The sequence below is a fragment of the Lissotriton helveticus genome, chromosome 9, assembly GCF_964261635.1.
Source record: "Lissotriton helveticus chromosome 9, aLisHel1.1, whole genome shotgun sequence".
NCBI classification, from domain to species: Eukaryota; Metazoa; Chordata; class Amphibia; order Caudata; family Salamandridae; genus Lissotriton; species Lissotriton helveticus.
Genome location: NC_136070.1, coordinates 1,172,506,228 through 1,172,528,724, shown reverse-complemented (window position 1 = coordinate 1,172,528,724; position 22,497 = coordinate 1,172,506,228). Strand labels below are relative to the sequence as shown.

The following is a 22,497-nucleotide window of genomic DNA, read 5'->3' as shown; positions in this document are numbered from 1 at the left end:
ACTATTCCTTAAAGCTATCCTTCCATGACCTCTAAATCCCCTTACTTACCTTTTATGCCACCCATTGCTGAGCCATATACACCCTTATCTACCCCTTATGCAACACCTCACTGAAATCTAAGAACTCTATATCATCCCTTACCTCTACCCTTCCCTGAAGCCTAAAAAAATACTACTCCCTAACGCTGGTAATTACTAAACCCTATGAACCTCTTACTATCCATTAAGGCTACCTTTCCCTCAATCCAAATCAAAACCCTAACTAGTCCGGCACCCTCTTTCCCATCTCACTGTACAATCTCTTCTCAACTTTAGCAGGAGTATGTTCTCTCGCCCCACTTCCCAGCACACGTACGCAACTACAACTATTTTTTGCATTCTATTTTTTCAGTTGATGACAATTATGATATAGCTTCATTTGTAAGAGATCAATATATTCAGAAACATTTCTAAACAAGACAGTCAGTTACAAATCTGTTTTGGTTTCCTGGTCATAATTAACTATATCTCCTTAGCACAGGTCCTAAATATTCCACAATGTATTTCTCTAAATACACTAACAACCAAACACTACCCAAATCAAAGCCTGAAATAAAAATTATTTCCCCCTTGATTTTTAATATTGTTCAATGTAATTAACTTCAGCTTCTAGTAAGAAACAAAAGTCGTAGGAGAGTATTATATACAACTATACCAAACATCATGTGTGTGCATTTCACAGAAACAAAGCGTTACACGTTCAGATCACACTCACATCTTCAAAATTGTTTCTTTGAAATGTTATCCTCGAATCTTACTTAGTAATGCAAAACACAAATGCAAAAGCATTCCTTTTTAAAAAATAATTATTTAAAAAAGGAAAATCGAGAACCACAATAACTCACCACTGTTTGAGCAACACTTCGTTTCTGTAAGGAGAAAGAAAACACGTGAATGTTATAAAAAATCTGTTCAAATAAGTTACTCTCATCGAAGTTTAATACATTCTAATGTTTACAGTTCATTTGGTGTTACGGTTTCGGTGGAAAGAAAACTATTTTATTCACTCGATGTCAGGAAATGCGATTAATTTTCCCGGGGTAAAATTGAACGTAACTGGGGTCATCTGGAAAACTTTAAAAAGCTCAATTATACTTTTATTGTGGTATCTTATGCCAGATAACCTAGATTTACAATGAGCACTCAACCATATCTTTATAGGGTGTAGATGAATTCCAGCGACCTTTTTAGAGTGTTTTGGCAGCCAGAGAAGTGGATTTGTATATTCAATTAGTGCGTTTTCCACAAAATGTTGGAGAATGTGTAAATGTATCGGCGAGGTTAGTCTGCGAAAGGATAAATAAAATAATAGTTTATGTTCCTGGGTTATATATAGTTTCATAAAACATACACAAATTATTGTCATGAGCACATTTTAGAACAAGGCTTGGTAGATTAATTTGTATTGGTTGTATTCAGGGTATTTCTTTAAGGAATGCAAGCTAGTATGCATTGTCCATAGAAACCACTTTCAAAGAGTTGTTTGATGCTACTACCATGTGTACTGCCTCTTTTCCTGTCTATAGTAGTGGAAAGCAGTATTTGCCATCACTGATTAACCTTATATATCAAAAGTGTGCCCTTCTGTGTCTATTACATTTGATATGCTGTTGCAAAATCATCGTGCCCCCCTGTGCACCCCCTATCATTGCAATATGCTGGATTTGCTGACTGATACTGGTGGTGAGTGACTCTGACTGATCCTAGAATTTGCCTAGCCAGGCCTAGGGACAGAGCTGTGCTGAAAGAGACATTTAGATACTGTGAAAACACCTACATACGCTAGGGTACACTATGGGTTAGGGCACCCCAATAATTGTCATTACCTCCTCTATAAGGCCCTAGTACATAATAGGATGGGGGAATAAAACTACCTTTAAATCCATAGTATATAATAGGCCTTGTCAGTTTATAAGCCAGCATCCCTTTCTGCACTTGCATGCGTGCACTGCTGAAGCCTGAGGTCCGTTTAAAAGCAGCCCTGGGTTGCAGGACTGCTTTTAAAATGCCCATTATAATGTAATTGAATGTAAAAGCAAACTTGTATAGCGCTACTATCACTCCAAGGAGCATCTTGGCGCTGATACGGAACAAGAGGAGGAGGAAACACTGGTTTACTGCTCATAACAGATAAAAATTAGGTCTTCAGATCAGAGTTTTGCACAGTATATCTGAATCCAGGTTTTAAGGGCCTTTCTGAATACCGACTCAGAAGCAATCTGGCGGAGCTGAGGTGGCAGTTGATTCCATGCCTTTGATCCCAAAACTGCCAGTGATTTTTCTCCCTTCCACACCAATCTAAAAGTTGGAATGGTCAACAGATTTGCGTTGGATGATCTTAGGCTACGGGAGGGAACATAGCGCTTAAAACCAGTTTGAAGATATAGTGGTCCACATGCATGAAAGGCCCTAAAGGTAATAATAAGGACCTTAAATAGAACCTGTTTGTGAACTGTCAGCTAGTGCAAGGTGTCTAATGCAGCAGAGGCGGATGATTTCCAAGGCCACTTCAATACTAGCCAAGCAGCTGCATGCTGGACCATCTGAAGCTTATGCATGACTGATTTGTTAGTTCCTGCATGAAGGCTAGTACAATAGTCCAGTCTAGATGTAATGAGGGGCGACAGCAACAGTTTGCCTAGCTGAGTAGGGGAGCAAGTCAAAACATTTCTTTAGACTTTTTATGATATGAAAACATGTTCCCGCAACTGCCAAGGATTTTTGTTTGAAGGATAGGGTGGAGTCAAACTTTATTCCTAAGTTTTGGGCTGCGTTTATTGTATTAGGAGGGCGGGTGGCATTTTCTGGCCACCAAGACTTAGGCACAAAGGGGTTTTGTTTGCCAAGTGGCAGGGTCTCTGTTTTTTCCGAATTACACCTCAGATGGTTGTTATTCATCCATTTGAAGTTTGCTGAGAGGCACTTTCTGAGGTTTTCTTCTGCCTCAGTAGTGTCATTATCCAGGACCAGAATAAGCTCTGTATAGTCCGCATATTAGATGGTATTGATCTTGAAGGACAATATTAGCTTAATCAGGGGAAATATATATAGATTGAAGAGGGTCGGGCTCAAGCTCAATCCCTGAGTAATCCCTGATATGATTCCTTTTCCTTCTGAGTTATATTGTCCCAGTGTGATCACTTGGCGCCGATCTTGCCCAGATTCGACTTAGGTGTTTGGGACACTTAAAAATTGATAAACTACAATGTTTGGGCATATTAGGTACCCCCAGGGGCTCCCCTGATATGGGGGTCAGGTATTTATAAGGAGGAACCTTATCTTATAAAAACAATTTTAGATGCCCTTGGTTAGGTAAAATTGCACATTTCACTTCCAGCATTGTGGTAAAGTGCTTCCCAAAGTCAACTTTTGTACTAGGATCCCTGTGGAGTGAGGTTCTGAAATATTTTTACATATTTTGAACCCATGAATTCTCCCCTAGGTGTGCCAGGGGTGGAGGGTCCTGTAGATTTAGACAGGGTCCTTATAAAATATGTTTTTATATGCCCTGGCATTGGAAAAAATGGCCCAAGTCATGTTTCTGAGTGCAAATCCCCTGCTACAAAGGTTAAGACATTATTAATTAATAATTCCGCTAGGAGAATCATAAAAATACCATTCAAGGACTTCCTAGAATGGTATTGATAAATTCAACAATATGGTATTGTTGATTTTCTCTTAAAGTGTACAGACAAGAAGTTATAAGGCTTTCTTGTCTGTAAGCCACACGTCAGCCTTCCAATGGTCTGACCTGATTGGTCAGAGTTAAGTAGATTAGCCAGACTCATTTAATGAGGTGAAAATAGCCCATGGGGTTAGAAAGCTGTTCTGGGCGGCCAGGAGAATGAAAGAGCAGGGGGAGGGGTTGTAAACAATATTCTTCAATGGAAGGAGGAGAAAGGCAGGAGAAGCCTGTTTCATTTACACCTCTGCTCTTTGATCCCAGGCAGATGGTAGGATTAAGGAAGGAATGGACAGATTCAAGGGGAAGAGACTACGGAGAGCCATTCTGGAGGTGTGTTTAGCTAGTCATTCTCCCCCTGCTGGAAAATGAGACATCAATCAATCAGTCAATCATTTCATCTGTAAAGCACACTACTCACCCGTGAGGGTCTCAAGGCGCTGGGGTGGTGAATGCTGCTCTCTGGGAGGAAATACTGATACACTTGGAGGATGTGGTCATACCCTGGGGTGTTGTCCTGCACCTCATTGGACAGGAGTGCCATTCTGCTTGGACCCGGAGAACTTGGAATAAGTATCTGAGAAGGGCAGAACCTCTCAGAGCTGCTGCTTGAAACTTAAGGAAGAAGAGGTGTCCATGCTGAGAAGTTTGATTTGCACCAACCAGGCCCTGCACTCTGAAGATTGTGCCTATGGCACAATCTAGAACTACAGCCCTGTGGATTACTTTGCTTCAAAATGACTAAAGAGTGGACACACTGCAAGCTACAGGTTAACAAAGTTCAACAGGAACATCACCACCAAGATCCTCAGCCTGGAGTACTACCAGTGGATTTGTGAGGGTTTTGTTGATTGTGGGAACTGAAGTCCCAAACTTTCAAGGACCAACTTAGAGCTTCCAGACCCTTGGAGTAAGTGCTGGACACCTTGGAACCCTTTGGGAAACTTCAGGAAGAAGTTCTAGAAGTTTGGAGAACTTTGAAGCAACTTTGAAACAAAGCTCCTTAAGTGGACCGACTTGACCTGGCCGGCCAAGCAAGCAACCCTCTACTGCGATCCTGCCTGCTGTCAAGGTTCATCTCAATGAAAAGTTATGAAGTTATGACTTCCAGAGTTTGACCAGGAGTTGAAACCCAAGCCGGCGAACCCTCACCGAATTCTGCCTGGTGACGAGCATTGAGGGACCCCACAAGGAAAAGTTCTGTAAAAGTTTCCAAGTCCAAACATAGGAGTAGTGACCCGGACCAACCACGAGAGTCAAGCCGCCCACCTTCAACCGCAAGCTGGCCAGGATCTCCGGTTCATCCCGCTGGAAAGCTCTGTAAGTCTGACTTCCATAAGTTTGATCACTAGCTCGTCGCAAGGCAAGCCGGCAAACCCTGAACGAATCCAGACTTCAGAAAAGTTTCTAAGACAGAAGGTAAAAACTTTGACCAAGACTTACCAGGAGGGGTAGCCACGCTGGGCTCCATCGTGGTTGGCCTGCAACTTTGACTTCATCCCGGTCTTGCACGACCAGATGTGCCAATCAGTGCTATAGATTTCAATGTGCCCTATAGTGCTAAATCCTAAAAAAATCATAACCCTGGTTCCCTACATTGGATCTTTTTCATTTGGATGTCAGTTTAAAGATAAAAATATGTCCTATTTTTGTAAATTGGTGTTGTATTTTTTTTTGTTAGTTTTGTCCTAATTGTTTACTGAATTGATGTTTTTAAATGCTTTACATAAATGCATTTAAAGTTAAGCCTGTGTGCTCGCAGCCAAGCTGCCAAGTGTTGAGCATGGAAATAATTTTCTAATACCTATATTGTGTTAGTGGTATTATTGCCAGTGGTAAATGCATATCTGCCACCACTACTAATCCACTTTCCAACACATGCTTTCAGTCAGGGGCACAAATGATGTGTGGGAAATGGCAATGGCATATGCCTGACTTTTTGTGGTAATGTTGGGAGGCATGAGGTGCTGTGGTGGGAAAGAATGTTTTCAACACACATGGCAATAATGCAGGTTATGTGCTTTGATTCACACCAGATTTTCAGCATGTATGTTTTGGAAGGGGTCTGGGGCATTAGACGCAACACTGAAATTAAGTGCGTAAAGACCCTCAATAAAATGTAACTGCTTAGTCACCAACTTTGATCAGTCATCTCCCCAGGTGTCATTCTCATTTTGCACATTTTTGCGTGACCTTCTTCTGTGCTGATTCCTGCCAAATTGCAGCAATCGCAGCCTCTGTTGGGTCGGAATACCATAACCTCGCTTATAGCTTTTCTGGGAGGGGAGTGTTTGATGGTTTATTGTATTTAGAATTGTGCAAAATATTTGCACCTTTTTTCACTATGCAAATTTTTGATGCAATTCTTTTCCCTTATTGTTACGAGTTAGTGTGGGAAATTGGGTTACTGGTTGAGAAGTATGACACCCTACTAAAGCATCAACCACAATCTTTGTCAGGTGAAACACACACAAACTCCAAAGTAACCTGTACTTAAACACAGTGTGGCACAAAAGAAGCTAGGGTTCACTTAGAGGCAATGTGTAAAGTATTTATGCAGCACGTCAAACAGTAATTAAGTGAAAACACAAAACAAAAAAGTCCCACAACAATTTAGAAAAATAGAGTATAATTTTATAAATTATTTGAGATCAAAACAATAAAAATCAGTAAAGTCAGAGATATGAAATGTTAAAGTTTTAGGTAAGAATAGTCCCCAGAAGCACAAAGCGCTTATTATAGTTATCTGGTCATACTCCACCAGGACAAAGTGACAATATTAGCTTGACCGTGATGGAGTGCGGCCAGGTACAGGGACCTAGTTAGGCTCACTCAACAATAGTATGTTAAATCCTGGTTGTGTAGCATTACGAGATCCCGCGCCGAGGATGCATAAGGCAGCAGTGAGTCAAAGGAGCTGAGGTTGCGATGCAAGGTTGTGTATTGTTGTGGAGGATGGCATAGACAAGGGGCTTGCGATGCAATGTCCTGTGCCAAAGATACCTCATGCACCAGAGGATCTGTGGAGCTGTGGAGCTGTGATGCAGAGTCCTACATTGTGGAGGCTTGCATCGTCGTTGTGGAGGGCGTCAACTAGGGGATGGCAGTGAGAAGGCCTGCATCGATGAAAGCTTTATGCAGCAGTGTGTGTGGTGGGTGGTCAACCAGTACTACCTGAAGAATAAGTGTAGCAAATGTGCCTTTTCTTCATGGTCATCTTTTATAGGACACTATTTTTGCTAGTTTAGAATTCTATATACTTTATTCCTGCTAACCTGGGATAAAGTTCACGTGTTTCCCCTTTAATTAGGGTTAAATATCCTAATCCTGATTGGCACTTTAATTTGACTGTAATTCCATAGTATATGGTCTGGAGAATGCAGCCATGGCTTAAAAGTTGAATGCCACAGTGGACTGTAGCACATATGTGCCATCCACTACATGGGCGGTGCACACATGACTACAGGTCTCACCTGTGTAGCCTAACCTCTTCAGTGCCTAACCCGTTTTGTCAGATTCAAACTTCTCTTTTAAATATTAGTAAGTAACACACAATATATTATTGCCATGTTCCTACTGTGAAAAGGCACATAAAGCTATTTTCACTGTGGCAGTCCAAGCTGTAGAAAACATATTGATTAAAATGCTATTACTATAACCTGGGATTGGGATCAGCTGGAAAAATAATTAAACAACAATTTTCAATAGCTAATAAAATTCCGATTTAATGGTGGTATTAATTTTAATCAATAATAAAAAAAAGTTATTTTAAAAAAGTTACCTCTTCCCTTGCCTGAAGTTCCTGAGGATAATTTGAATTAACTCTCTAGCAGCTACTTTCCTGTTCTCAGTCTGAAAATAAGTGTGAAAGAGGTTTAGGCTGACCTGAATGGGCAGAGATGACTCCTTGGAACACAGTGTGGGCTGTGGGCTGTGGGCATTCATTTGACAGTCCAGTGTCAAATCCTGCTTGACAGTTCTCTAGAGCAACATGTAACACTTACATTTGAAAAGGAGAAAATAGGATGCTATCACAATTCATGTGTATCCCCTCTCTGGTTACTGAAGAACGCTGTGGTTCTCCATCCAGACTTCTGTCTCTGGATTTGTTGTAATTACAGTGCCTGCTTGAAACTGGAGTTTAGTGTTAGATATGAGAAGATACTAATCCTGCCGGTGGAAGAACAGAAGAGGATGGGACATGCTGTCTGTGATCTGATAGGACCCCTGAAGGACTGGACCTGCTCTCCCTTGTACCCAGGAAAAATAAGTTGTCTCCAAGGGTCAGTTGACTGACCTCTTGTGTGAATTTAGGGACACAACTCTCTGCAAGAGGCCTTCTCCTGGAAGTACACAGCAGATCAGTGGTAACTGGACTTTTCTGGACTCTGGTACTCGCCTTCTACCACCTGTGAGTTTCCACACCCCCAAGACCCTGGAACCTTTAAACGTGTACTCCTGTGGTTGTTTTGCCACGAAAACAAGGTTAACAAACTTTTGAAAATATTTCCTTCTGACCAGGAGGACGTAGAAACTTATTATAACTTTTTGACTTCCAGCCTTTCATCGGGACCAATACTAGGAATATTCCACCCAGGCTCCATCATGGTTGGCCTGAAATTAAACCTTGGTCCTGACTAGTCTGTCCATTGACTGTCAGCAGTGGTTTACCTTTTCTTGGTGCTTTTTGTACTTAAAATGAATCCCTAAAACATTCTCTGTTTCTCCTTATTGGATTTTTTTGTTGTTTTGTGTCATTTTTTTTTAATTGAATGTTACTCTAATTCTTTTTATTTGGTTTGGGATTTTTATTGTTTGGTGCTTTGCTTTATCACTGTTTTGGAATTGCATAAACCCGTTACACATTGTCCTATATTACGCGTGTCTGCTCTGTCATGAGTAGCAAGTGCTTCAGCTCAAGTTAATTTAGTGGTGTAAACAGTTCACATTGACAAGAGCTGTGATTATTCGTTTTGGTGGGCAGATGCCCAGCCGAAATAACAAACCAAAGAAGCATCAGTTTTCTCACTTCCGCTCAGTACAGAGCCTGCCATCACCAAGTGTTTACCAATACCTTCCACATAACAGAGAGGTTTCAGCACTCTAAACAAATATTTATTTTCTTCATGGTGTCCTCAACATGGCTTTGAGCACGCTTTTCTGAAATAGTTTGCTTTTTGCTATTAGATAGATAATAAAAATGGAGACCTGATTAATTTGGACTGTGTTACAGCTTGAGCCTCAACCATAAAAGGGTGGAAATAGATGTATCCCGAACAATACAAGGTCAGTGTATACTTCTTACACTTACGTTGCATCAATGATGTGTACTACATTTTTATTACAAACATTGCATCTAGTAGTAGTAGTAAAATGGACTCATAGGTTGCTCTGTTTATGATTTTAACCACAGTAAGGGATATGTATGTCTTTCTTTCCACATATTTGGCTAATCTTCTAAGAATTGTTGCCTATAGGATGTTTTGCTCACTGCAACGAAACCTGGCAAACTCCAACATTTATAAGTACACTCACTTTGAAAGGCCTTGCCATATCTTTCAAATATACTATGGAGCATATTTACAAAAAAGTCATGCAGCAAGTCACCTTGCTGTGCTGTGTGACAGTAAAAGGGCAGTAATGCACCATAATATAAAGAATATGATGCCTTCCTGTCCTTTACCTTACACTGGGGCACAATGGCCTGCCTAGCATAAATACAGTTACCCTTGCACAATGTTGCAAGGGTGCCTGTGTTGCATGCAGGATTGTTTTTGTGCATGAAGGGGCACTTTCCTGCACAAAGACAATCCTGAGAGGCTTTTTCTTCTTTCTATTTGTGCAGCGGAATGGAACACAGAGAAAAGAATCATGAGAAATAAAGATATTTCTCCTCCTTACGCTTCTCTTTTTGGTGCGTGGTACCTGTATCTTTTTGGTGCATTCCGAGGTTTACCTGTTCTAGTAAATCTGGGACTTTGTCAAAATCCATCGATGTTGCATGGGAACACCCATAGAAAAGGCTCCCTGGCGATGCAATGCAGCAATTTGCGCTGTGTTACATTACTCAAGATTTAAGAAGTCATGCAGGGCCCCAAAAAGCTGCCTTACATGGCGCCATACATCTCTTTTTTGAGTTACATCACTCTTGCACTACATTGCGTGGTGCAAGAGTGATGCACTAGGGCTCCTAAATATGCCCCTATATACCAAAGCTCATACATGAAGAGACATGCTTTCTCATTTTTGTCACACTGATAAAATACAGAGTACTATTACAGCAACATTAAAACAAATACAATTAGAGTAAGACAGACACATATTCCTCTAGTGGCAGCTTGTACCAAAATCAAACTATCAGTGTCAATAAGCAATTTTGTATTTTAGACGAGAACATTATAAATTCTCCTATGACATACAAAAATATGCACTGAAGCAGTAAATCAAAATAAACAAACCCCCGCAATAATGCGTGGAATAAATTATTTCCTTACTTATGTTCCAAGTTAGAAACAGAAGATTCATTAAGCATTCAATATTATCAGTATTGAAAGAAATATTAGATACAGCAGTTTTTTGTAAAAATGTGATTTACTAAAGGACTCCTTTAAGGGATGGTGATAACGGGGTTTCACTGCCAATTATGTGCTTCCTCTGCCCATTTAGTCTATCCACTTTAAATTCATTGGCAGAGCTTCAGCTGATCCCCCAATGGAAATGTTTAGCCAGAGGCCCATCCATCATAGTGCCACTAGCATTTCAGTGTCAGAGGTCCTATCCTATCTTGTGGTCACAAACATGAAAAAAGCAATGTGAGATGCCTAACAATCCATTAGAGTCATTGCAATATTGTTATGTAGAAAACAAAATCAGGTTTTGGGAATTTTTAGCATGAAAGAAATAGCATCCAGCAGCTAAGTCATGGTGGCCGCTGGCATTACATTTTGGTCAAGATTGCTCCTGTAATTTTAGTTACAGCACTGTGGTGAGAATTCTCTGACATGTAATGGAGGACTCCAACAATAGTGGGTGGATGGTCACATTGCAATTATAGGCTTATTTTACTGGTTTACATTCCACCTGCCGTAGTCTAAATAATGGAAGAGGTCTGATGTAGCTCCCCATCTGCAGGCATAGCTCCCTATATGCAGGCCTATGTCTCTGCTATAAGTATGGGTAGCAGGACTAAAGACCTAATTTAGAGTGTATTAACGGAGGAGACATATTGTATATTAAGGATGACCCTTACTCCCCACACTTGCAATTGCCACATTTCATTTGTATATGGGGACACCTTTGGCTTCTGTCATAGGAGGTTCATCTGACTTTAGCTAGTTGCCCCTTTGCCACAAGATCACCAGGTCAAGAGCATTCAATGGCATGCCCTAGATAAAGTCACCTTCAAATGCACTTTTTCCTTTTCAAGGCCTCCATGTAAATGAAAGCAGTCATGAACTGGAAAAGAAAATGGAGTCCTACTCCAGGCGAAAACCTTGCAGCACAGTGCTCACGGCCCCTGCTTTTTTTTTATTTTCAGAACCAAACCCCAGTTTTAAGGGTAGGGGCATTTTGAAGCTTTGCCAAAATCTTGACCCTTCCAAAGTCTAGTCTAGCAATCAGTCTGGGGATGTCAGTATGTAGAGCATGCATATTTGTTTGTGACAGGTGTAACAGTCACAGGATTTCTTGGAGTACACATCAAAATGATATGCACTAGTAATTTGTTTTTTTCAAAATACATTTTGATTGCAAGAGTATGCTCCCCATGCTTAGCCGACGTTATATTTTCTTCTTTAATTTTGTGGCATATACTTGCAATAAAAAATACCTTTATCCATCTCACCAGCTTGTCAAGGCCAGATCTACTAGCTTTGCAAATTCTAGTTTTAAATGTATTTGCTAGTAATTTAATTGTGAGTCCATTAAGCCAGTATCCGGGGCACAGCTTATTAAAGTGCACTTTATGGATGAGTAAAACAAAACTGCAATTGTCTACAGTCTCCTTAAGCTTTAGACAATTTGGTAAATAGCATAATTACTCATATGAAGTAGAGCCTCTATGCATCTGTAGCATGTAGCATTAATGCAGGTACATGTTACAAAGGTGGTATTGAATTATTTTTTATTAATGGCATGGTAGGATATATCCCTTATACAACTTTAGCAAGGTCACCGATTTTAGGTGCGTTGTTTAATATTGTTTTTATCCGAGGGTTATAAAACCAGGATACGGATTCATAGGGAAAAAATAAAAGGTGTGATCTGGAGGAGGCTGTTATTAAACTGGTCAGAAAGACAGTGGGCCCGATTCAGAAAACTAATCTGAGACAAAATCCTAACTTTACGACTTTTGGTATTCACAAAAGGCATGTAGGAGTAGTAAAGTTAGGAATCCTAACTTTACTACTCCTAAATGCCTTTTGTGAATACCGAAAGTCATAAAGTTAGAATTTTGTGTCAGATTACTTTTGTGAATCGGGCCCAGTGTTTTTCAGTTATTAAGCTAGGATAACGATCGATAATACATTGAAAGATGTCACACAAATGTTAGTTTTAGGCCATTGCTTGTCATTTATAAAGCACCTTAACCATCACAGTGTGCAGGTGCTGAACAGTTTCTAGAAACCAGATCTTATTTAGATTTCAGAGGAGGGGATACTCCATCGCACACCTGGCAGATATCCGTCCATCATGTTACAAGTGTATTAAAGCTTTTGTCACTTGTAATACAAAAACGATGAGGTATTTGCCACTCTTTGCCAGGGTATCATGTCCACCAAACTCTAAATAAGACGAATATGTCCTTTACATTCATCACCCTCTCCGCCAATGTGCAGGAGGTATTCTGGCAAAAATGGCGGAGGTAAACAACTACAACTAAAGTGACTCGTGTAACACCATAACAACCCAGCTACCTCCATGAACAACTGTGTCAAGAAACATGACACACTTTCAAGGAAAAGTAATATAGGGTCCTGCATATGTTGGTGGCCACCCCTAATCAGGTAAGGGAGAATGAAAATACATATGCAGTAAATATGCACATACTATGCCTGCGTTAACTGGGGAAGATAAACGAATAGAAACAGACATTTCCCGGCCAAAAGGCTTATGCAATGCTAGGTTTACCCCGTTTGGGGAACCTCTCCATGTCATGGCAGAAAACTCTATGGCATTCTACCAGCCAAGATCTATCTAAGGACGTAAGTCTTTACGGAGCTCGATTTAAAGAGATATTCTGCTGATCTTCTTAGTTATTCTAGCAGCTCTCGTTGATAACTATACACTAAATTACTATATTTGCAATTTGTTGAAGTGATTTAATTTGGTATCTTATTATTCCCCTGACAGTGCCTTAACCATAATACCATCAGAGGTATGGTTGGGCCTTCCTGACCATCTCAGTATAAAATGTTTGCAACAATAACTTAATTTACTCAGTTAAATACAGGGTTGAAGATCTGGAACTGTGGCTGTTAGTAGGATTTGAATAGGTTCACCCCGATGTAGGAATAACTACAGTAATCTGAAAGATATTGTCAAATGATAGTTTTGCTTACCTTGATGTTCCCAGGCCCTTTAATCAAAAAATCAGAAGTGACAAACGCTGTGAGAGATGCTAATAAAGCGCAAACGAGCAGCAGGCGATTCATGGTTGCAAGTACAGACCCCCTTTCAGAGAACATCTTCTAACACTGACTAAATTCCCAGTCCGTTAATCAATAACCGATCTTCAGAGGGCAGCCTAAACATTAAACAAACGCGAAAATCAGATAAATTGCACACATGTCTGCAGAGGTCAATGACACATGGGTGTCTCAAACTAAACTTTAGACTTACTCTATGGAGATTAAAATAGTTCTGTTTGAGTGCAGCAGATCTGGCCAGTGATTCAGCTGGAATAATTTCTAGAAATAAATGTTGAACACACTGTGGGACACATGGGTCAAGATGTTTTGACTTCAGCGAGCCTTTTGTAGGAATTAAAAAAATACAAAATAACGAAAAACAAGAGATTCGTTTCTATTTCTTTTCCACCTGTATGCTGGCCACTAACACCCAATATATGATCCATCTAGGGTAATATTACAATGTTCAAAAACCTTTATGAGGAAGAATCGCTCTGGCACCGCTGAAGGGTGACCAGCTTACCAGAGGATCATATATGAGCACAAGCAGGGTTACCTGCATCACAGGTGGTAGTGTAGAAGTTGGAAATGAAAATGATTGGACCTCCAAATTTTCCCTTCCTTCATGCAATGTATGGCGATATCCATGGTATTTAAGTAATAACTATTTAACAACTATAATAATTCTATTGAAAAGTATTTTATTGATTATTCATTATATAAAATGTGTAACCATTATATATTTTTGTTGTGTAGGGTAAAGGGTGGGAAGTTGATGAAATATTAACTATTTGGCAATTAATTCATAATTTATTAATAATTAGTTAATTGACTATTATGTACGTACATTGTGTAACATGATGTATTTTAGTCATGTTTTAAGCAATAATTAACCATTCATTCTTAATTGTTAATAAAGTGTTTAATTGCTTAGGGGGTCAGGCTTGACTATGAAGGCCAGTAAGTGCCGGATAGGGCAGGCTTCCATGGCCAACTTGGGACACCAAGTTGGAGGATGCAAGGTGCTGCCCCTCCAGGCCAAAATACAAATCATCTGGATTGGGCACCCCACAAGACTCCCCCCAAGACTCAGACACTATTGTTGCTGACTTGATAGAGCTGACTTCTAAGAAGCTGCCCAAACAGGTGATCTATCTAGGAGGTGTGGCAGAATGTTTTTGGCACCATGAAGAAGGCCACATGCACAGCACCCATACTCTAGGCCCAGACATCTCCCGAAAATTCATTGTGCAGACAGATGCCTCAGAGTTTGGCATAGTGGCTGTACTCTCACAGCTAAATTAAGAGGGCCCGGATCAACCTGTATTCTTCATCAGTAGGAGGTTACTACCCACGAAACAGATGTGGAGTGCAATTGAAAGAGAAGTCATTGCAGTGATCTGGGCACTAATGAAGTTGAGACCATACCTTTTTGGTGCTCACTTCTGGGTTCAGACACACCACAGGCCCCACAGATGGCTAATGGAGATGAGGGGCCAGAGTCCCAAACTGGTGAGGTGGTCCATCACCACACAGTAATTGCACTTTGTGGTGAAACACCGTCCTGAAACAGACCACACCATTGCTGAGGGTCTCCCAATGTTTTTCCACATTAGCGATGAGAACTTGCAGGGGGTTGGTTAGTTCTCCCCACTTTCTGCTGGGAGGGGGTGCATGTGTTATATCTGGCATCCTTGGTGGGGTTTTCTCATTAACATTTTGTCATCAATCCTCGTGTTTTCCTGAATTTATTTTGCTGGCTTTAGGACTCTGCACACTTTTCCAATGCTCACCAGTGCTAAAGTGAATGTGCTCTCTCCTTAAAACATGGTAACATTGGCTTATAGCCTATTGGCATATTTAATTTACTTGCAAGTCCCTAGTAGAGTGGAATATGTGTACACAGGTCATGCAAATTAAATACTACTAGTGGGCCTGCAGCACTGATTGTGCCACCCACTTGAGTAGCTCTTATTTAAACATGTCTCATGCCTGCCATTACAGCCTATGTGTGCAGTTTTTGTTGACCACGACCTCGACATTCTATTCCTCACGGAAACGTGGCTCACTGCTCACTCGGACTCGGACGTGGTCTTAGCCCTACCCCCAGGCTTCCTCATCCAGTCCCAACCACGTTCCTCCGGCAGAGGAGGCGGACTAGCTATCCTCCACCGGGATCACCTCTCCTGCAGAATTAATGATGCCCACATCTCGGACTCTGAAAGCTGCCATTTTTCCATCCAGCTAGCACCGACAAGCTCGTTGTCAGGCCTCCTAGTATATCGCCCTCCCGGCCATTTTGGCCCCTTTGCTAGTTCTCTCCTAGAATCAATATCTTCACTGGCACATTCTACTTCCAACTTTACTATACTAGGAGACCTCAACATTCATTTTGACGACCCCCTAGATATAGGGGCCGTCGATTTGATTCTAGACCTGGCGGTCTACGGTCTCCAACTGACCAACTCTGGAGCCACCCATATCAAGGGCCACCTACTTGACCCAGTCTTTACCAATGTCCACTCCCTCCAAACCAAAGTGCCCCTTCCCCTCCCTTGGACGGACCATTTTTTGGTCCCTTTCTTTTTACCAGGAGTCTTCAGGAAGCCCCACAAGCCCGCCACTTACACCAGGGACAGGGCATGGTCCAGACTCTCCACAGAGGACTGGATCAGAGCCTTAAACTCTACGACCCCTACCCCCTCAGAGGACCCTGTCATAGCGGACAGAAACTTCAGGGAGTGGATTACCACCTCCCTTGATTCTATCCTCCCTATAAAAACTCGTGAGGATAAAAACGGAAAGATAGGATCAGGCCCCTGGTTCAGCCCGGAACTCAGAACTCTCCGCAAAGAATGCAAAAAAGCGGAACAACTGTGGAGAAAGGACTGGCTCCACTCCAGTAAGGACGCCTACCGTAGTTCGGTGAGAACCTATAAAGCCACCCTTAAACTCACTAAAGCCTCATACTACGATGCTAGAATAAAAAAGGCCACTAATTCGGCAAGAGAGTCTTATCTCATAGCCAAAGAGCTTCTGAAAATACCAGCTCCCCCTTCCGCCAACAGGTCCTCTTCAGGCAGAAGCGATGAACTGGCAACCTACTTGGACTCTAAAATCTCCGGTATCTTGGCCTCACTCCCTCACCCCAGCCAGTCAAACCACAGCAACATTGATGTGTCCGCTACCCACACAGGAAACATCCCACATCCACAGCTGACCGCGTTTAGTACAGTATCTCTGGACGAAGTGGGAAAGACTCTGGCCAAGATGAAAAGCGGGTCCCCCGGCGACCCCGCCCCCATGAGATTTCTGAAAACAGTGGCCCCTGTTATAGTGTCCCCTATCACAGAGCTGATTAACATCTTGCTGTCCCAAGGCTCTGTCCCCCCGAGCTGGAAGGGTGCAGTAGTCAAAGCTCTTCTTAAAAAACCTCAACTGAACCCCTCCGATTTGGCAAACTACAGGCTGATCTCGCTCCTCCCGGGCATTAGCAAAATGGCCGAAAAACTGGTCAATGTCCAACTGTCCCAGTTCCTTGAATCCAACAACCTTCTGCGTCGGTCCCAGATTGGGTTTCGTCCTGGCCACGGCACGGACACCGCCCTCCTTGCAGTCATCGAGGAGGCAAGGTGCATCTTAGATTCAGGAGGGTCAGTGGCAGTGATCCTCCTGGACCTTAGTGCAGCCTTTGACACGGTGAATCACCGTGTTTTGATCCACCGGCTGGCCAGGGCAGGACTCGGGGGCACCGCGCTTGCCTGGATAGAATCTTTCCTATCAGGCCGCTCGTTCCAGGTCTGGGACGGCAATTCCCGCTCAGCCTCACTCCCTCTTTCTAGCGGAGTCCCCCAAGGGTCTTCGCTAAGCCCCACTTTGTTTAACGCCTATATGGCCCCGCTGGAGGATGTAGTTGCCCCATTCGCGATCAAGATAGTGAGCTACGCGGACGACACGCAATTGGTCATCTCACTCTCACATCTTGACCACCGCCCAGACAATCTGTTGAACTGCCTCCAGGAAATCCATCACTGGATGAGCGATTCATCACTTAAGCTCAACGGATCTAAAACCTAAGTCATGCTTATGGGCAAGAAATGGGCGACTATTCCTCCTTCGGTCTGGCCTGATGTTTTTGGCGAGGTACCCACCCCGAAGAAGGAAATTAAGACTTTAGGAGTCTGGCTCGAACCTGAACTATCCATGAAGACCCAGGCAGCTAAAACAGCAGGAACCTGCTTCGGACTCATGCGTTCCATCCGGAAGATCCTTCCGTTACTCCCTCCCCCATCGAGGAAACTCCTGGTCCAAGGCTTGATCCTTGCGCGTCTGGACTACAGTAACGCCGTCTATCTAGGAGCCCCCGAATCTACCCTGGCAAAACTTCAGCGCACTCAAAATGCGGCTGCTCGGCTACTAATGAGCCTTCCCAACAGAACCTCTGCCAGACCAGCACTCAAGGCCCTACACTGGCTCCCAGTGCGACAGAGGATAGAATTTAAGGCTATGTGTATCGCCCACAAACTCCTCAACGGCCTAGGCCCTTCGATCTTGAGAGACATGGTCACTCCTTACAAGGCACCCAGACTCCTGCGCTCGGACAATGAGCGCCTGGCCAACGTCCCAAGATTCAGGAAGGTTCGCACTGGCGGTCGACGCTTCACAGTGAAAGCATCCTCAGGCTGGAACTCGCTCCCACGCTGCTTGCGGTTGGAACCCTGCCACCTTCTCTTCCGCAAAAATTTGAAAACTCTCTTGTTTCCCAAATAGGACCTCCTCTCCCCCCTTGGTCATCACAAGTCCTTACAGCGCGGGGATGCCTCCGGGTCACCAGGCGCTCTACAAATCGTTAAATAATAATAATAATAATAATATAATTTAAACTGCCATGTCGACCTGGCACAAGAAAACATATTGCCAGCCCTTTCTTTTTGATGCATGTACATCAACCCTAGTGTAGACCCTACACTGCCCAGAGGGCAGCTTCCAGTGTATTTAAAAAGTAGGGTATGTACTTTTAAGTTCCACATGTCCTGAGAGTGAAAAACTCTTACATTTGTTTTCCACTATTGCAAGGCCTACCTCTCCCATTTGAAAACATTGGAGGTACCTTATTACATTTCATATGTTGTACCTTTCAAATGGCAACAAGTTACCAGTTAATTTTTGATGTCTTTGGAATTGTAACACAAAATCGTCACGTCGGATTTAAAATTACACTTTTGAAAATGCCACTTTTAGAAAGTTGAAATCGTTAAAGGGGTTTGGACAAGAGTCAGGTAGGCCGTAATACTTATCAAAGAAAAAGGGGGCTACCTGACTCAGTTGAAACTTTCTGCTTTATCTCTTTATAGCATCAATCAAACCAATGCCTTTTGTATGTATATTTTTGGGCGAAATTCGAAAGTAGGAAAATAATAAACACATAAATTTCAAATGACATGAACAAATAGTAGATAAAGTATCTCACCTGCGCTCCCAAAGGTATACAATTGAGTGTACTAATCATGTACTATAATAGCTTAGAATTCAGAAGAGACTGATAATGTATCACAAATTACAAATATCAAAATAATGGTGCAACCATAAATCATTGGTTACGAATATATCAACAACATTTCTCAAGTCCACTGATATTAATAACACCGTTGTCCACAAGCAGTTGGTTTCCAGTAGAGTTCTTCTTTATTTTCTTAACAAAAAGTTCATTACATTTCCAAAGCAGCCAACACGTGTTTCGTCTGGCATATCACAGTTGCCAACGACTTCATCAGGGCTGTATATAAAAGACATCAACGAAAACTAATATCAAAACCTATTTCATAAAAGCAAGAATTCTTCAATAAAAGAGACTTCAAAGAATAGAGGGAAGGTAATTGTAAAGGTATATATGGTGAGAAAAGAAGAAAAAAAGAAGTGTAGTTGAGGTTCAAGGTTCTCTATTATATCCACCTTATAGCCCCAGAAAATAAGAAAAAAAGAAGAAAAAAGGCCATAATCACCTTAACTCATTTGCCCTTGCAATCCTTATATCTTGGTCTGATGATATTTATTTATTTTTCTTTTCTTTTTTTACTTTGTCTTATATTTTCACTATGTATATATCTAGTGAGACTCTACCTCATCTTTAACCTTTACTTTATGCTTTATATTTTTCACCTAGTTCTGATAAATCTTAATCCCATAAGATAGACAAGAGCGCTTTTTTGCTTCCATTTTATGCAACTATTAGATAGCGCTATGGATAGGAGACCCGGTCACGTACGAGGAGATCGCCGGTTCGAGACTTGTATAAGATAAGTTTATTTTTTATTAAAGATTTCGACTTAAATTTTGGTTCACATAGAGTTGGTTTTCTTTTCTCTAAATGAGGATAATCATTAAAAAAAAATTATTAATTTCAGGATTGATGGTTATTAAGAATATCTAGAGGAGTGAGATAATTTTCCGCGTTTCTCGCTATGTGTCGTTCGTTGTCGCTCGTTGTCGACTACACTCAGCACTACGGATTGAATAGACTAATGTAAAGTTGAACATTAGATCTTCATGAGATTTCCAGCAACTTGGCGAGTTTGAGGGGCTTTAAAACTTTTAGAAGTTATACCGTTTTTACACACTACAAGATGGCGCGACCACACGGTTTACTATAAAAGGGTGTACTAAGATGGCGACTAACTAGCACGCCAATTTTTTCGATAGGAATGACGTTGTGATACGGTAAGAATGGGATAACCTAACATGTTTGGGGGCGATCATGCTGTTGAAACTACTGTCTCTTAGCGTATATTAATATGCGCTATATTTATTGCCCGACTATATCTTTCTTTCTCGTTTTTCTGTTAGGATACGTGAATATGAATACTTAGCAAGGTGAGCTTGATACTGGCTTTTTTTGATGTGACTATATATTTGAACCATGACCTCTTATAGATGATTTATTTTAGTCTTCTTTCAAAACTTATAGGGTAGCAATTACTTTTGGACACTGTGAGGTAAGCGACATTAGTAGTCTGACAGACTTAAGTAATATGAACTAGTTGAGTAAATATTGTTTATCAGTATCTATGATTTACTTTTAGATATTGATGAATTTATAGAGACCTTCTACATGATATTAGCAGTACTATACTGAAATCAGGAGTGTCTTAAATATACAGGGTAAGAGACGGAAGTATATACTCTTTACACTAATGTTGGTGCTAATAACGTCTATTCGTATCTGATGGTCTGATTGTGTTTAATACAGATCCGAGCAATTTCTATATGACCTTAGTGCGTGCGACCTGGATGGGTGCTTTTTGAAACTTATACTGAAAGAAAAGAGGATATATTTTAGTGGTGAGTCTTGTAGTCGATGATTCACTAGCACAATTAACTTTTTAACACCAGATTGGAGGTGTAATAGTCGGATGAGGTATGAGTTATTGTTAGTATATATACCTAATGACTTGTTCTCTTGGTATCATGATTCCTTTTAGGTTCAGTCTCATATTTCGTAGAGATAATTTGAAAAGGACCAAATATATATTTACATGAGTTAAGGTGATTATGGCCTTTTTTCTTCTTTTTTTCTTTTTTTCTGGGGCTATAAGGTGGATATAATAGAGAACCTTGAACCTCAACTACACTTCTTTTTTTCTTCTTTTCGCACCATTTCTCTTGTTCACCATATATACCTTTACAATTACCTTCCCTCTATTCTTTGAAGTCTCTTTTATTGAAGAATTCTTGCTTTTATCAAATAGTTTTTGATATTAGTTTTCGTTTATGTCTTTTATATACAGCCCTGATGAAGTCGTTGGCAACTGTGATATGCCAGACGAAACACGTGTTGGCTGCTTTGGAAATGTAATGAACTTTTTGTTAAGAAAATAAAGAAGAACTCTACTGGAAACCAACTGCTTGTGGACAACGGTGTTATTAATATCAGTGGACTTGAGAAATGTTGTTGATATATTCGTAACCAATGATTTATGGTTGCACCATTATTTTGATATTTGTAATTTGTGATACATTATCAGTCTCTTCTGAATTCTAAGCTATTATAGTACATAATTAGTACACTCAATTGTATACCTTTGGGAGCGCAGGTGAGATACTTTATCTATTAATTTAATGGCCATTTTGGCCTCTTAGGGTAGTCTGGTAACCACCCTCTTCTCGCCTAGCTGCACCAACCATTACGAGTATTCTCTTTTTTTGACTAATATCCCTGTAGATAGTTGAGCGCCCTGACCTGCTTGGTTACCAGCCATTTATTTTTGTAATTTCTAGTCTAGCTTAGGAGCAGCCACAGGGATTCTAAATGAATAGGGACAATGAAGCTCAGGATCTTTTTTCTAATCTTAATGCAGGCTCCTCCATAGGTACAGCTGTGGGCTCGAGTAAGGAGCAGAAAAATGAAGGTTTAAGAGCCAAATTCATCAAACTAGAATGGCTCAAAAGAGCAGAACTTAACAAATGGTGGGATGCCGCCACCTTGAAACAGTATTTAGTGTTGAATAGAATCCCCAGGGGTTTAAGGTCTCAAATTATGCCCACCTATGAAGACCTAGAGCCAGATTTATTGGACACATGGGAGAAGGAACTTACTAGCAGCTCAAGGAACCTCATTAACATTTTGATTGAAAATGCAGAGAGAAAAATTAAGAAACTACTAATGGAAATTGAAGCAATAGAGGATGAGATTAAACTTTTGAATATCCCAGAATCTACTATGAAGAATTATGCGATTTTGGATGAAATCCTAATTGAATTACAAACTGATATTAAGAGAAGGAAAGCTAAGAAGCTAAAAAGGGATGAGAATGATTACCGCACAGGTCGTATTTTCACCTTTGCCAGGCGTTTTGACCATTTGATGGGGAAGAATGTATTGACTAAAAAGAAAGGAGATTCCTCTAGTGTTAGTGACCCTTACTCCTCCTCAAGTAATATAGCCACTAGTGAGAATGAGGATCTTACAGATAATACAGGAACTGCAGTTGCGGGTAACAGTTTTTTAGAAGAAGTGCGTCGAATCAGGATTGGAAACAGACGAGACATAGGGAATACAAGACCAGGAGAGGAAGCAGAGGCAAAGGGAGAAACAAAAGTAAGACAGGGCATGAGGACTCGGTCCTGGAAGAATCAGTAGAGAATTTGGAT

General features: G+C 41.1%; 1 protein-coding gene across 1 annotated transcript in view; it reads right to left on the bottom strand.

Annotated features, from left to right (window-relative positions):
• Window positions 1–13,420, bottom strand: part of LOC144783390 (inter-alpha-trypsin inhibitor heavy chain H3-like) — a 584,371-nt gene extending 570,951 nt beyond the window's left edge. The window contains exons 1-2 of the mRNA XM_078662386.1: window positions 13,282–13,420; window positions 885–908 (exon numbers count right to left, since the gene is read on the bottom strand). Coding sequence (XP_078518512.1) covers window positions 885–908; window positions 13,282–13,407 — 150 coding nt within the window. The 5' untranslated portion in view covers window positions 13,408–13,420. The remainder of the gene's footprint in view (window positions 1–884; window positions 909–13,281) is intronic.
• Between the last annotated feature and the right edge of the window lie 9,077 nt (window positions 13,421–22,497).